The sequence below is a fragment of the Geospiza fortis genome, unplaced genomic scaffold, assembly GCF_000277835.1.
Source record: "Geospiza fortis unplaced genomic scaffold, GeoFor_1.0 scaffold219, whole genome shotgun sequence".
In the NCBI taxonomy this organism is placed as follows: domain Eukaryota; kingdom Metazoa; phylum Chordata; class Aves; order Passeriformes; family Thraupidae; genus Geospiza; species Geospiza fortis.
Window position 1 is genome coordinate 2,692,486 of NW_005054376.1, and position 15,982 is coordinate 2,708,467.

At 39.0% G+C, this 15,982-nt stretch overlaps 1 protein-coding gene across 1 annotated transcript in view; it reads right to left on the reverse strand.

Annotated features, from left to right (window-relative positions):
- The window catches only part of OFCC1 (orofacial cleft 1 candidate 1), a 158,291-nt gene that overhangs the window by 46,778 nt on the left and 95,531 nt on the right, over positions 1-15,982 (reverse strand). Inside the window, exons 12-14 of the mRNA XM_014308603.1 lie at positions 6,346-6,564; positions 4,299-4,551; positions 720-883 (exon numbers count right to left, since the gene is read on the reverse strand). Of these exons, the coding sequence (XP_014164078.1) occupies positions 720-883; positions 4,299-4,551; positions 6,346-6,564 (636 nt within the window). The remainder of the gene's footprint in view (positions 1-719; positions 884-4,298; positions 4,552-6,345; positions 6,565-15,982) is intronic.

A 15,982-nucleotide genomic window follows, 5' to 3' on the forward strand; every position in this document is an offset into this window, starting at 1 on the left:
ATCAACAGATGGCTACACCATCACTAAGGAATGCTTCAAAGGCATTCAAAATGTTTTAAAAGTCCTCTTTGTTCCATGTCTCTTGCTCTGCTATCAGTCTTCTTAATTCAGCCCTTCAGTTCTCCGCCAAAAATCTTGCTGCTATCCATAACACAGGGTTTTAAATTTCTTTACTTAAAAGCTACTTCCATATTATACACAGATTTATCCATACTTTGACATCTGCTTCCGCTGTGTTACGTTGAATGCTCTACTCCAGTTTAAAAAATGCCATTTTGTCCACTGTGGCTTTGCAAAAATATCACATGTAGCTTTCTGAAATTGTTCCTATTTCTCACAAAACCCCTTCTTGTAAGCTAAAGACAACATCTTCCAAAGTAACTGAATGAAAGGTACACACATTTTACAGCTTAAGCCCTTTCATAGGCACAATTGCCTGAAGCCAAAGAAGCAGAGGCTTCTAGAATCTATGAAAAATCATTACATCAATTGTGTTCCTGTTGAGGAAATAAGTGACTCCGTCTCTGACTTGCTGTGCCCATCAATCCCAGTGCATTAAAAGTTAAGCAGGAGCAAACCCCTCCTTGATTATCTGCAGTTCTGGTCTCTTCTGAGTGTGTGACACTGATACATCTTTTCTGATGTCACCTTATTTTATCTAACAGGAGAAGAAGCATGAACCTAAGTTCCTAAGGGAATAATGAGATTAAGAGACATACCTTAAAAAATACAGGTACAGCACTGTGGATGAGATCATGAACAGGATGATATAAAGCATCAGTGTGATTAAGGCACCAGGAACTGCCGACTCCCCTGCTCTTAGAAACACCCAGGAGAGTTTTGCAGCATCAGCAATGGGTTTCTCTACGCTGTTCCCAAATCGCTGTCATGGAGAAAAAATCAACATAAAAAATGTCACAGCTGATTAGACTATAGAGACAAAAGAACATGAATCTCTGTACAATAAGGATTTAAATGTAATTTGTGGGGCACACAGTCTGAAACTTAGGAGTCTGCTAGATAGAATTTGAAATAAAACACAGAATGTGAAATAAACTATTTTCTAGCTTATTTTAGTACAATTAAAATCTGCCATATAGAGGTGGCTTATTGAGCAAAACTCATGTCACAGTGAAAATGCTTGAAGTGAAATCTCTCAGTGTATTTCAGGACAAGTGGCAGGGCAGAAGGCTGAAATTTGCCTTTATGAAATGACCAAGGAGGCATAATATTGAATTACTTATTTTCCAAAAATCTATTCTTTTCCTTTTTTTATCTTTTTTCCCTCAAATCTAGTTCTTAAGAACTAGCTACTGTATTGACATGTTATTGCCCTCTGCTGGATCAATTTAGAAGAATTCAACTACATATCATGGGTCTTCTACTGCTCAGAACTAAAATAAATTCCTCTCTCCACTTTTGGCTTTTTAAAGTCACACGGTGACAGCCATATCAATATTAGATCATGTTGACACATTTTGCAAGGATGTGAAACTGCATCACCAGAGCACGTAGTGTCCATCATTCAGAGAGAATCTGTGACCTTTAGGCTTCAAGAAATCTGCACCTTTCTGGGCAACTTGGCTAGATTAACCCTTAGGAAGTGTCCTAACTTTCTGCACATTTCTGGCTGCCTTGGCAATGACGTGTATAGTAAAGGAAGGACAACTACAAGTCCAGCTATTGAAGAACTGTGATTCTTGAGTATATTTTGTTCTCTCTTCACCCTTTGTAGCACTACTAGGTTTCTGTCACAGAAATTGAAGCTCCCAGGAGACCAGTAATGACATATAAAGACAAGTCACACATTAATTATAAAAATTATTAAATACTCTGGTTCTCTTCTATCTCCTTGTCCCATCTTCTCTTCTTGGGAAAAAAAATGTAAAAAAACCAAAGTTGGCTGCTGCCACTGCTTTCTTACTGAAGCAACCATCTACCAAGGAAAATCCTCTGCACAGCAGTCACGTTCGGACATTCCTCCTGAGAGGCAAAAGTCTGAATGGCAAATAAGTATAAATTTCTCTCTTATCCAAGCAATTCTCTCTGGCAAAGCAAAAGTGGTGTGGGAGAACTTTACTTCTCTATACTTTTTTCCTAACAAAGGTACTCTGTCAATCTGTATACATTCTGAGGTCCTCAAAGACATGATCCAAGAAAGGTGTCTTCATTTTAAATAGCTTAAACAACATTTGTCAACATCTCTCTCAAGTACTCATCACACTACTACATGTGGTGGTCATGTGAGCCTTTTGCAGTGACTCCTGTTTTTCATAATGACATGCATCCATGTGGCCAAGGAGGTGTTATTGTTTTCTGCATTTTGGAAGCAGACAGACAAAGTGAGTGAGGTCCCAGGAAAGCTCTGACAGAACAGGACCTTGAACTGCATGGGAATGTTTCTTATCCCTGAAACATCCTTCTACAAGCTGACAGTAAATAAAATTTGAAATAACACATTTGACACAGCATTTTGGATGATGACTTGAACCCCCCCCCCAAATATGCAACTGCTCTCTAGCCTTTCCTTAACAATAGAAAACATTAGTTAGTAAACACAGAAACCTTTGTCTCCAGGGCTATCTGTCATCTTTCATAAGTATTAAGGCCATTTTGAATACTAAAATACATTCTAGCACTAAAATAACTCATATTACCACAACACAATATTTTAAAAAGGCTTGATCTAAAATAGATTGGCAAGCAAATCTGAAATAGCAGCTGAAAGAATGCCAAGAGAAAAAAAAATTACAAATGCAATAATGAAAACACATGTAAGAGATATAGTTTCATTTTGGAAAGGATACATACAGTATATTGTGTAATATTTGAACAAATGGGTTTCTACCAAAGATAATCTTGGTGGGTAAGACTGCCAAATTTTCAATATGAAGTACAGAGAAGTGTGTGCATTTTTAACACATTAATGAAAAACTAAGTTATTTTACTTGTATCTCACGTTTCCCCCGATCAAGTGCTATTTGAAATTGATAAGTTATCCAGCCTGTGTGGAACTGAGCATAATTCCACTGAAGTCAATGGCAACGATTTTGTCAATGCAAGTGTGGGAAAGATAAGGCAGACCTCATGCTCTCTTCCAGTTTTTATTAATACACCAGTATTAAAGGGGATAAAAATCCATTTAAACATTTCACCATTCCTAGCCTGGTTGTTGAGGAAATTCACCTTTTTCTTTTAGGAAAAAAAAAATCTTAATCTGAACAATTACAATTAAAATTTAATACTTTGCATATTTTACATCATAGAATTTAAAAACAAATAAATAAATGCAGGCTGCCCAAGTGAAAACTAAAGAGTGTTGCCACATGCTTAAAGTACTGCAACTACCTCTCAAGCGAGCACAAATTAAATTTCTTGAAGAGCTGAATTTTAATTTTCAAAACAACTGCAATGGAAAACATTATGTAAAGAGTGAAAAATCAACTACAGAGCCCAGGTTAGATGATGAAGAACCACGAGACCTGAGAAAACCTGATCCACAACAAGACCTGTAATTTAGTGCTTCATCTAGAGTGAGTATCAGAAACACAGATGACTTTGAAAGACCAGCAAGAGCAGAAGAAGAGCAATACTACAACCCCAGAAAAGCTCTCAGCATCCTGCAACCACTGAAAGGAGCCTGTGTCACATACACAGTGAGACCCAAATTTGAAATTTGTGGTCTGGGATACAGGGCATTATCTTTGATGTGATAAAAGTCTGCAGCCACCCAAGAAGAGTTGGGCTACATAGCCCATACACAGTCATAGACAGAGTTGGGAACTTTGCTCTCCTGTTTTTACATATGATGAAACTCTCTCCTGAAAGATGTCAGTCTTTCAATCTCACAAGTCTTTTTAGGTGTGCCAGTAAATTATATTAACTGTCTTGCATGTCAGAGAAGTGCATGATAACCTCCAGTTTTTTCATTTTGTCTGTTTCGATGCTTAGAAAAATCTGAAGTGTTAATAATCAGGATTGCTCATTAAACCATGCCCATTAACATCCAAAATTGCAGTAATTCTTTTCAAAGCAGATGCAATCACTCCAGCAGTGGATTTACTTTCTTGTCTCCAAATATGGCTTGTACAGTGCTCTTAATTTTATGCAGAAACACAGTGACTCCATTAGATGGGAATTTTGTTAATAAAAAGGTAATGTATAACATTATTATTTAATTTCTTTTTAACTTTCATGTTCCATTGCCAGGGGTGGATTTTCATATCTTTTAGTGATTCATTGAATAAAACAAACTTCTACATCAGGTTCTCATGTCCAAGTTATTTTAAGTGACTCACCCCCAGGAATGAATCCACTACAAACACTGCCAAGGGGTCTAGCACTGTCCATAGTCCCATAGCTATGATAGACTTTGACAAGAAGGAAGGGAATGAGTCAAACAGCTGCTGACAGCCCCATCTGATCAGGACCATGAGAAGCAGCCCTGCGTTCAAGGTTAGGGGTCCCACCACAACCATGGCCAACTCTTCACTTGTGTGCAGCAAGGAGTTCTGGTAGCACAGTTCCACAGTGTGAGGGAAGAGCTGGAATCTGTAAACAAGCAAAAGGAGAGCATTTGTCTGTGCTCCTGAACAAGCCATTGAAATCACAACACTGACCAAAAACTCTATGAAGCTAGTCAGAAAAAAACAGCTTTCTCCTCCTCCTCCTGTCTCTGCATCCTTTGATCCCCTCTGACTCTCAGTTTACATCCAGGCTCTAAGGGTTGTTCAGGAAAGCCTATAGGAAGGTGTTACCTCCCAGACCCACCAATATGAGCACTGGCCCCAGGAGCTCACCCATGTCTGCACAGCAGCACCTTGGGGCACTGCACAAAGCAGCAAATGTTCTGTGGAAGACACAGCTAAAAGTTAGCACGCCTAAAGTGATTGGAAATGTCCCTCTCACCACCATGGGATGGTGGGATTTGCAAAGCCTCATACCATGAGCAAGTTTGCTGGCACTCTAAGGGACAGGAACAGCATGGCATTGTGAGCTACACGCAGATGATGAAATTTGAGGCAAAAATTTCAGTCCTGTTGAAATGGCTTAAATTCTGCTTCTAACTAAAGGTGAAGTGGTTTTATTCTCACTCTGTTCCCTACTTGCGAGTGCTACCACTACATTTGATAGGACTAGAGAGTGCTCAGCTCAGTCTCACTGTTCAGGCACACAGTTACAGACTGGGATGCTGATCCAGGGCATTTTGGCTTTAGACCATTATCCTTTATCTAGCTGACTGCCTGGGACAGCTGTGACTAGTGGCTTTGAACATGACCACCACTCTCTCATGCATTGCTTCCTTCTGTTGAGTTCCCTTTGTTTTCACAGATTCTCGATGCTTGGCCTCCCAGAAGTTTTAGTGCCAGCTGGCTAAGTTGACAGGGGCTGTGCAAGGCCAGAAGTGAGAGATGGCTGGCTTTGCATTAAGATCTAGAAGACCACCTTAACAATATCCAGCACTGTCCAGAGTCTGCTCAGACATCTTGTTCAAATTTCAGCAAATAATCAATGCCACTACCCCACCAGACAGAGGTCAGAGAGTTACATATTACTGGCTCACACTGACTGATTCAGGTTTATGTGATGCTTTAAGGTGAATAAAAGAAAAAAAAGGTTTCTATCAGAGAAATATTTGCTTTCCTAAGCATGATGGAACATTTTTGCTCTGTAAAACCCTTCTCTACCACACAGAAACATGAATAGAGTCAGGTATTTATCACCTACTGGACTTGTACTCCATCTTTGGGTTTTTTCATGCCAGGTAATGACAAGCAATGATTTTCCTGCAACACTCTAGAGAGGTCTAATTCCTGAGCTAAAGTTAATGTATTATACAGTTAAAATATGTCAACTCATTGCAGTACTCACAGTAAAACTGATATATCAAAGTTAAATTCTTGTAAGTATTTTACTCATAGATCACTTTGGTAGCATGAAATATTATTTAAATGCTTCTTCAGTTTTCTGCACTCCTTAGGCACTTTGAAATACTTTATCCAAAGTGATAAATTAATCTTCTGGAAGATACATAATCTGCTGAGTATCTCCGATGGGAGAGAGGTAGGCACGACACAAGATTCACAAATGGACATGTCATGTTCTGTGTTTAAAGTCTATATTACTAACACCTTCGCCTGATGTGCACATTTGAATATCAGATCACTGGACTCTGGATGCAGTCCTTGTTCTCTTAGTTTCTGCAGGGGCTCCTATCAGAGCTTGCATGTTGAGCTCTCAGCATGAGCCTTAGCCATCAGTTCTCCTCATAGTGCAAACGACCGGCTTTGAATCAAGCTATTTGGAGAAATATTCTTACAGAGAAAAGAGTTTAGCAGGACTTACTTTGCAACAGGAACTGAGATGGTCCGAAGGAAGAGCCACTGGCTCAAATAATGCAGGTAAAGTCTCAGGAACCAAAGCACAACTACCAGCAGTGCAAGCAGCCAGAATTCCCTGGAGCGCCAGCGTGTGGCTCCCAGCTCTGAAAAGGCTGTGTACACCACGAAATGGAAACGCTCCACAACCTGCCTGGACAGCTTCACATCAGCAGCAGAGCGGCAACTGGAAATGCATGGAAACAAAACAAAGAGTCATTCCTAAAAGCACATAAGAAGCAGCAGATGCAGAGTCCTGCTGTACAGGTTCAGATAATGTAGCACAGGTTCTGATCACAACTTTGATTAAACAATGCATCTGACATTAAAAACGACCAAAAAAAAGTTGGTTTTTTTCATGGCAGTCTAGGTGAGAGGTGGCTTTCTCCCAGAAATCGCTCCACCACTTTTAGAAGGACAACAAATCACATTTAAAACAAAGGTTTTAAAAGCCTTTTGGTTTCATTTTTATTTTAATTTTTCTCACAAATTGTTCTCTGAGGAACTCTTTATCTCTTGTTTTCCTTCTGAGAAAATAAATAGTAAAAGAACTTGTCATATTTGTACTGAAAAGTAGTAATTTTACTGAAAACCTGTGAACAGCTTTTTGGCATTTGGTAAGAGCACTTCAGTCAAAATATTTCAGGACATAATGTGGGCTAAAACTCCTCTTTAGTTTCAAGTAAAAGAGAAAATAGAAAGGAACTTTCACTGTAAAGGATTCTGCTACTGAGTGTGGTGTGATTTTCTCTTTAAGCTAATTACTGTAGTGCTTCAAAGGAGGTGGAGGGAGGAAATGAGATGCCAAGATGCAGCCTTGGCATTATGTTTCCCAGAAACTGGAGTCTTTCAGCTGATTCAAAGCTGGAAAGACAGTAGCTTCTTTGACCTTTTAAAACTTCTAACTGCTATGCTTATTTCCACTGATTTAAATGACTAAGCAGCTGAGATGTACAACTCTAGGACTAAATATGATGTCATCATGCTCAAACTGTTATTTATATTGATTAAGGCTTCAGAAGTATAAAGGTCTTTTTGTGGAAGAAAACATGCTGGCTTTTTAAACTGTAGCATGTGACTGAAGAAGAAGCAGCAGACGTACTTGCACTGTATTTTGCTCTTTCCTGTCTACACATATTTCTTGAGTAATTGTGTACATCTCTTTCTCCAGCAGTCACAAAAAGCACTGTGAATAGCAATAGAGAAGAAACTTAAAAGGTTTCTACATTTAGTCTAGGTTTGAATGAGAAGGACTAGCCTTGGCATCATGTTACTCCTGATCCTCAGTGCTGCTCAGGATGCATGTGGAGGAGATGGCAGGCTGTCAGCCAGCCCCTTTGTTCATGAGAAGGTTCAGGCTTTAGTTACATGGTTGGAGAAGGAGAGGACAAGAAGTTGTCATGGGCACAGCACCAAAAAAGAAGGGTTTGGGTCGCCAAAGGCCTCAAGCACAAATAACTAAAACTTCTCACAGAAAGATCTGTGGGCTGAGAAAGCTGATTCTTGCAGTGACTGTAGGTTGATGTGTCAGAGGTTTTGAAGGTTTTTTCAAGTTATGTAGTCCATTTTGCTTATGTCCTAAATAGCCATAAAGTCCTACTTTAGAGAAGGGCCGCATCATGAATGACCTTCCTCATGTTGTAATTATTTTCCCACAGCAGCCTACAGGAACATCACAACACTTTTCATTAACATTATGAATTCATAGTCTAGGCTTGTGTGAGAAAGAGACAAAGAAAAATGTAAAATAAGAAATATAATTGACTGTGGTATTATACTACAATAACCATGGAATTCTAAATGTTCTGAACTCTGCAGCTAGATTGCACTACACTTCCTTTCATATAAAGAAGTTTTTGTCATCCTTAATAGCTTCCATCAAATTTACTCTTAAAGCATTCACTCTTTGAGAAAAGTTAATAGGGCAGGATTAACCACACTGCATTTTTGTTACACCAAATAGTTTATTTGTTAAAAAAAAAAAAAAAAAAGAAAAAATAATACTCTTAGCTCAATATCATAATATTCATCCTTCATCAAACAAGCAGAATTACATAGATGTTCCATCCAGCCTCACCCATGTCAGAAATCCACATCCTACAGGGATCACTGCCAATCTTCATCTCTGTGCCAAGAGCACGAGTAACCATGTATATTTAAAAAAAAAAAATGGATTTAGCTCAACACTTCATTTTATGTAAGAATCATCTACTATTAGGTCATTTAGTCTCGATTTACTAATTGAAGCTACCTCTAAATAAGCAACACCAGAATGAAATATTCAATGGACCACCTGTAAAATGTTAAAACGTTTCAAGAATGTAAATCCTTCCTCCAACCCAACACACAAACAGAGATGGAGAGCACACAGCTCAGAGCACTGAAAATACTCAATCCTTTTTCATTCATGGCAGTCCTGGAATGCCAGGGATAGTGAAAACCCTTGGTGACCAAAACCATTGGTTGGGAAGATGAGTAAAGCCCTTGCTCACTGCAGCAGGACCTCCCAGGGCAATCAGTACTTTCACAGGAGCTCCATGAACACACTTGCTCCAGTCGCTGTGTGGAAGGTGCTTCTGTACACAGTGTGAGCACACCATACAAAGTGTGGCTATGGAACTTCCCTAAGGTTTAGGCAGCAGTGAAAATAATATGTACTTCCATCACTCCATTGCTCCACACACTACTCCCATTTTCAAGAGGTCAAAAGAGAACTGATGTCTTCCCCTGTGTCATCCCTACTGAGATGCTGACTCTGTCAGCCACGGGAATCCATCTGCTCAACAAACTTATAAATGAAAGTAGAGAAATAAAAATGTGCTCACATATCAAACCCAAAAGCTTTCCACAGACTGATCCTGCCTAAACAAGCAGAGCAGCATCTATGATGTCTTTCCTTAGCTACACCTTTCCTCTGAATAAAGCAATAGCAGCCTAGAAACTCCACAGAAACCTAAGCTTGTTGGAAGTCAAAGAAATCAAGAAAAATATGTCTTTTGGGTAGAATCAAATGACATTTGTTTTTATTTTTGTAACAGCAATTATCCTTTTTAAGACTTCACAATTTTCATCAAATGCCTTGATCACAATTTCCTGCTCTTAAATGGAAACTAAACACTTATTTGTTTATCTTGTAGGAAGTCCAGATTCTGAATGTCACTTCTGTGCTAGGTTACACTTCCCAAGGTTATACCTTGACACGAGCACCATCAGCCAGTGGTAGAAACTGGTGGAAAATGTAGCCTACACAGTGACTCAGTGAAAGTCCCAGCCCATGACTGGAATATCTTCATTTACTTTAAAACAAATTCAATTGGCCCCAACTTACTTGTGAGTTTCAGGAAAGTGTTCCTGAGAACTCATTAATCATGCTGTAAGGCTGTTTGCTAGTTGCCACTTCAAAACACTAGGCTTAAATGACCTCTTTTATTGACTTTTTTGAAAAATGAAGAAAGGAAGAGGCAGAAACATGAAATGAAATGCACCAAACAAATGGAAACAGTCCCTTTAAATATTTTTAGCTGGTGTTAGTAGTAAAAGCTTGGGGGAGGAGTGCAGTGCTGGCAGATACAGTTTTCAGAAGAGATTTATATAAAGTTGCTGTAGGGCAGAGAGCATGAGTATTACCTTTCAAAAACAAAATAACCCCTCCACCCACAAAAAAACCCAAACCTTAACCCTTGGGTGAAAACTATATAAAGTTCCAAATGAGAAGCCACTTGAGCAATGGATTTATCCATGATTCCTTGGATTACTGGTAAGTAATTTGGCTGAATGTTTTTGTTCTAGGGCATTAGTTTTGCATTTTTCCTTGGGAAATGCTGCAGCAACAAACAGCAGAGACTGAATTACCATAAAAGCAGGTCAATTATTTCTATGGAAATTGTTCAGAAGGAAAGAAACGATGCACAGATTCTCTTAAGCTGCACTTGATGATGATGACAGAAAAGTAATGGTTGATAGAAGGCAGTGTGTACTGTTGGGTGACAGCTTTGTTGCTGACAAACTACGGTGAACATTTGTATAATGCACTGCAAGGCTGGCACTTAGAGCTGATGGCGGGGTAGATGCTCAGCTGATGCAACCCTGCTTACTCCAGAGCTACAATGGTGCTCACCAGCTGAGGTATTCAGGATCTATCCTGAATGTATCTATTATTTACATTGCGTAAAATAAGGCAAAATAAATGTTTCTTTGTCACCCATACAGACAGAGAAGATTTAAAGAGCCAATGCAGACACAAATTAGTTTATGCAAATTGCTTTCAGGGAATCATACGCAGTCCTTACAGCCCAAGAGTCAGTGCAACACATTTACCCATTCACAAATAAAAAATATCCCTCCCCACCACCACTCTAAATGGCAGGGTCCATAAACTTAGTCCTTTATGGCTTATCAACGGAAATGAACATGCAGGAAATGCTGCCCAGTGTTACTACAATGAAATGTTATCACTTTCAGGATAAAATCACACCCGTATCTGAAGGCACATCTAAAATTAGTACACTAATACATGTAACCCTTCAAATGGAAACCAGTTCAAAGCACCACTGATGAAGCATGAGGCAGAAGAGAATATGCTTCGTTCCACATAAACATACATATAAACCACATAATTTATTATTATTTATTATTGTTATTATTATTCCTTCTGCATAATATTCTTCCTTTTAAAGTCATGTATTGCATTAAAAAGAAACTGTCTTTATTCCAGGCTGTATGGTGATGACACAAATGACTTTGCCTAATAAGCCAACGGCAGAGCTGAGAACCAAGCTCTCCTGAGTTACAGTCCATTATTCTATCCACTGGATTCCTAATAAAATATTACTTTTTTGTTTATTTGCATGCAAAGTGAATATAACCAGGGATTTGCCAAGGATGGAGGCACTGTTTTTTCTTAGTTCTTTCCAGGACACACCTATGTTTCATGTTCTTCACTTTGCAAGCAACCAAGAAAGCAGGTATCACAAACAGTTACAAGGGCTACCTAGGGGCTGTCTTCTGTGAGAGAGGTGACAAAAGACCTGAGGGGACATTAGGTAGTTCCTCAACATACAAATGCTCATAGGAGAATTTGACCTACTGCTTACTGAAAAACTCAAAGTCGTGATATAGAAGAAATGCTGGAAATCATGCCACATTTATTTTTCAGGTGCAGCTGCGGTGGGAAAAAAAAACTGCCAGAAGCAAAATCCAAAATCCAAAATCCAAAAGCAGGGCTTTTAGGAGTTAAACATTTGTGTGAAACAGGAAAAAAGAGTAATCCAATAACTGCAATAATTGTTTTTCATTTACTGCAAAGAATATGACACGGGTGCGTGACTGCCCCTGTAAACACCCATGCTGCCCCACCAAGCTGGGGAGGAGGACGCTGATGGTGGCTGCTCTCCTTCCAAGGTCCAGGCTGTGCCAGCTCATGGGAGACAGCCAGCAAGCAGTAAACTCTGAATCAGCTACATCTTAGGTGTGTTTGCATTACATGCATAGCCAAGAGCCAGAACAAACACAGCAGCTGAACTTTTCCCACAACACACTCCTGGGGTTATGTGCTGGCACAGCTGTAGCCTTGGAGGAACCACTACGCTCTCCTATACTGGGCGGGGGCACACTCTGGGTCAGTGGGCCAAGTAATATTCATTACAGAGGATGGGAAGAAAGTGCTGACAGATTCATATTGCTCTGGATATAACTGTGCTAGCCTGAAGATGGTGGACAGTCAGCTTTCACTATAAGAGAGTTTATGACAACAGAAAATTGGCAAAGAGGAGCAGATTCATGTCCTCAGCACTCCCTTTACCCAACAGTGTTAGGCTGGCAGAGAAGCCCATCTCCTGACCTTAGCTAACTAAGAATTTCCTAAGGGAATTAACTGAGACATTCACAAGAAGAGATTTCTTACCCAGCTGGGCAAGAAAGCATTGGACAAAAAAAGAATCACAAAATTTAAGCAGAGTGGCAGTAGTGCTGGAGGACAGTGTGGCTCCTTGTAGAGAGCTGGCAAAGCTTTGCACATTTCAGCTTTGAGCAGCATCTGACAATGACAAAGCAAAAATTACTAAAAAACAAATTATTATCATCATGGCTGCTGTTTAGGTAAGTGACTAAAACTTTGCCTATTTCATGCTTAACTGCATTTTCAAGAGCTTAATGGCTTGGCAAAACAGTCTGGAAATCTTACAAGAACAAACTTTGTTAAAATATTCCAGTCTGGCTGCTTCCAGCTCTGGATGGGTACAAACATGAAGTGAAGAAATCGAGTGCAGCTTTCAGAACTTTTAAGCAGCTCTGGTTTTTATTTCATTCTAGAAAGGAACAAAAGGCAGCAGACAGCCTCTGTTATTCATCCTCATGACATGACTAGACCAGTCAAGAAGCAAAAGAAGGCATGTAACTCCTCCCCTACTTATTGCCCTCTGACTACTTTAAGTAAATAAGGTGACAATGAATGAATGAGAAAAAGGCACAAACCACACAGGGGAGGATGCAAGATGTCAGAGGAAGTATAGCTCTCAAAAAAAACCAGCATTATCTGTAAAGCTGTTCACTCAGAAAGTAATGCTGAATGCTCAATCTTGTGCATGAGCAATAAAACAGCATTTAGGACCTGGAGAAGAAGTTTATAGGATCACATTCAAGCTTATCTCAGTTAAAAAATAAATGAAAGACTACAGGAAGTGAAATGTTGGACTTAAAACACATTCAAGATTTAAAACTTCTTGTTTGCGTTAATAGGATCATTGTACCCTATCCAGAAGAAAAGAAATACATATGTATTTGTAGGCAGTACTTGTGCCTAAGCTAGGAGAGTCCCTTGTACCTGATCTGTGGAACTGTTTTCTACCTTGACACAGAAAACCTCCCCAAGGACATTTGCTCTGTCTGGAGAAAAAATGCAATCTTCCTCCTGACCAAATACATATCTACTTCTGAGAGCCACTAAACACTCAAACACCATCTGTGAGCTGTGCATTCATCTGTAACGCACCAATTTAGCTGGCAGGCCATTGGGAAACAAGACTCTGAAGTTGCCAAGTTAAAATGGCAATCCAGCACCAGCTGAAACTCCACCAAACTAACAGGTGAGATTAGCAAAAAACATTGTAGCAGAGAGAGGTGAAACACCAAAATAAGAAACAGCCTTGTGGAGTGGATTTAAAAAAAATAATAATTAAAAAAAAATAGGTGGGGGGAGGGAAAGGCACAGCTTTGATCTTTTCCATCCTGTGCTTAACTAGCAGCAGCATCACACTAGGAGCATGTACAGCTGGAGACAAACAACCACCTTCCTCCAGTGAGAATCAACAGACTGGTGGCTGCTGTGGGCAGAGCAGGCAGAAGACACACAGCACACCACAATTGATCCTCCGTTTCTTTCTGAAGGTCTGGCCATACAGCAACGAAACTTCATCTTACACAAACACAGACAAGCCATCAGTCAAAGCCCTTTGACTTCTGTCTGGTGTTCACAGCAACAGGATGAAACAAAAAATGAATTCCTGCATGCATTGCTTCCCTTGCCACAATTAAATTGTATGTATGTAAGTGCTGGAGTTAGGATGTCAGTTGTTAAACCAAATGCACCACTCAGTTCTTGTGCAGATTTATAATTCTTATGCACCATAGGAATAGGTGGGTGTAAAGATAAAAAGAAAGAAAAAAAAGTTAACTTATAGTGTAAGCTTGTGCAAAAAAATGCTTCTAAAACACCATGAGTGTTATTCCAGTCAGATCTCCAGAACCTTCTGTACTGACCTGACAAAAATGACCTTTTCTTTCTCATAGCAAATTTACAAGGAAGAACTAGGCAGAAAAAAAAATGGCTGGAGTCTGTAGGAACAATGGAGCATGTATTTAGAGAAATCTTGACATTGGAAATTATTTTTTTACTCTATATCAATTAGAGCTTTTTGATTTTTATTACTTTGTGCAGCAACGTGTCCACGAACAGAAGTGTTTGACTCAGGAATAGCCCCTATGAAGAGAATGAAGTAAGACATGACCCAGGTAACACCAATTAGAATACATTTTAAAATAAATCCCTGTAGATTTAAACATGGTCAGACAAGGCAATTCATGAAACTACAACAAAGTGTAATACATTAAAAAAAGAAATCTCACAAACAGAAAATTGCTTGCAATGTTTAGAGTATTTACAAGGCATACATTTTCCAAATATACCTATAACAATTTTGGAAGAACCCTTCTTCACGGTTTGATGAGAGAGAACGATCTGAGGTTTGAGCGGATAACTGAAGCTACTACACAGCATATTACAAAAATGTTTTTGCTTTAATACAACATGTTTTCTTAAAGAAGTAAACCTGTGTTAGGCCAGCTTAATTAAATCTTTAAGAGCCTTAAAAAAAGAAAGGACTTATGTGCATGTGCAGAATACTCTAGGACATTTTTATATTTAAAACACCATTTACCAGTTATCTCAGAAAAAACATCATTAAACAGTTATCTCAGAAAACTGGTACACTGTACAGATATCTTAAATTCAATTACATTATGAAAAACACAGTTATAGGAAATGTAAAACTCAAATATTTTTAAAAGATCTTTGTAAACACCACTGAAATTATGGTGGAAATTATCCATACAATTTAGTGAAACAAAATGCATCACGTAATAACAGTATTAACTTTTTCTTTTCAGTTTAATGCTGTGTTATTATATTTGCTGCCTATTTTAGAAAGTAATTTGTGTTGATGGCTCTGGAGAAAAACCAAGCATTAAAGAACTAATTTAATTCCTTCTGAGCTATGTTCAATTCAAAAATACTTCTTTCAGAATGTCCCAGTACTGCAGAATCTGACTAGAAATCCACCTTGAACTATGTGCACTTTGACTAACTCTCTGCCCAAGGCAAAATGATCCCGCATTCAGCAGGGTTTTATCCCGGTCTTCTAAAGGACTTACACAGAATGTACCTGATATAACTGGACCAGAATGTCAACCATGATAAGAAATTGTGATCAAGACATGGAGGATACATAATGAGAACCTTATCCATTTTACAGTGGGCTGCTATTGGTGGGGGAGTACCTTTAGGGGGTTGTTTACAGAAATCAGGTCTTCCACCTTTAAGAAAAAATAGAGAAAGAAAAATAAGGAAGAAAGAAAGAAAAAGAAGGAAAACTGTATAATTCCTTGTGCAGTGCTCTCCTTCCCACTTGTTATACTGTACGACACAAGGGATACCAGCTGTGTTTAAGGTGTTCAGGTAGTGTTATACTAGGCTGCCTGGCTGCCTTTGGAAAGAAATTTCACAAATTTTCCTTCAGTGTGAAGACAGCTTAAAATAGAAACTTAAAAATTGTACGGCTTGTTTCTCAAAAACCAATGTGTGATTGCTAGCTGCACTGGGATTTTAAGGGATATCCCCTTATCAGAGGCAATCTCTAGATAACATACTTTCCTCTATAGCCCATAGCTGCATGTAAGACACGACAAGACAAATGCCAGCTTCCTTTTCTGTTGGTGTCATCTATTGATCCAGTGAAATGCTCTTCATCCGAAACTTCCTTCCCAAAGGGGACATTTGCTATGAGAAGCAAAGCTTTCTGACTGATGCTAAGAAATCCTAAAACTTTCTGCTA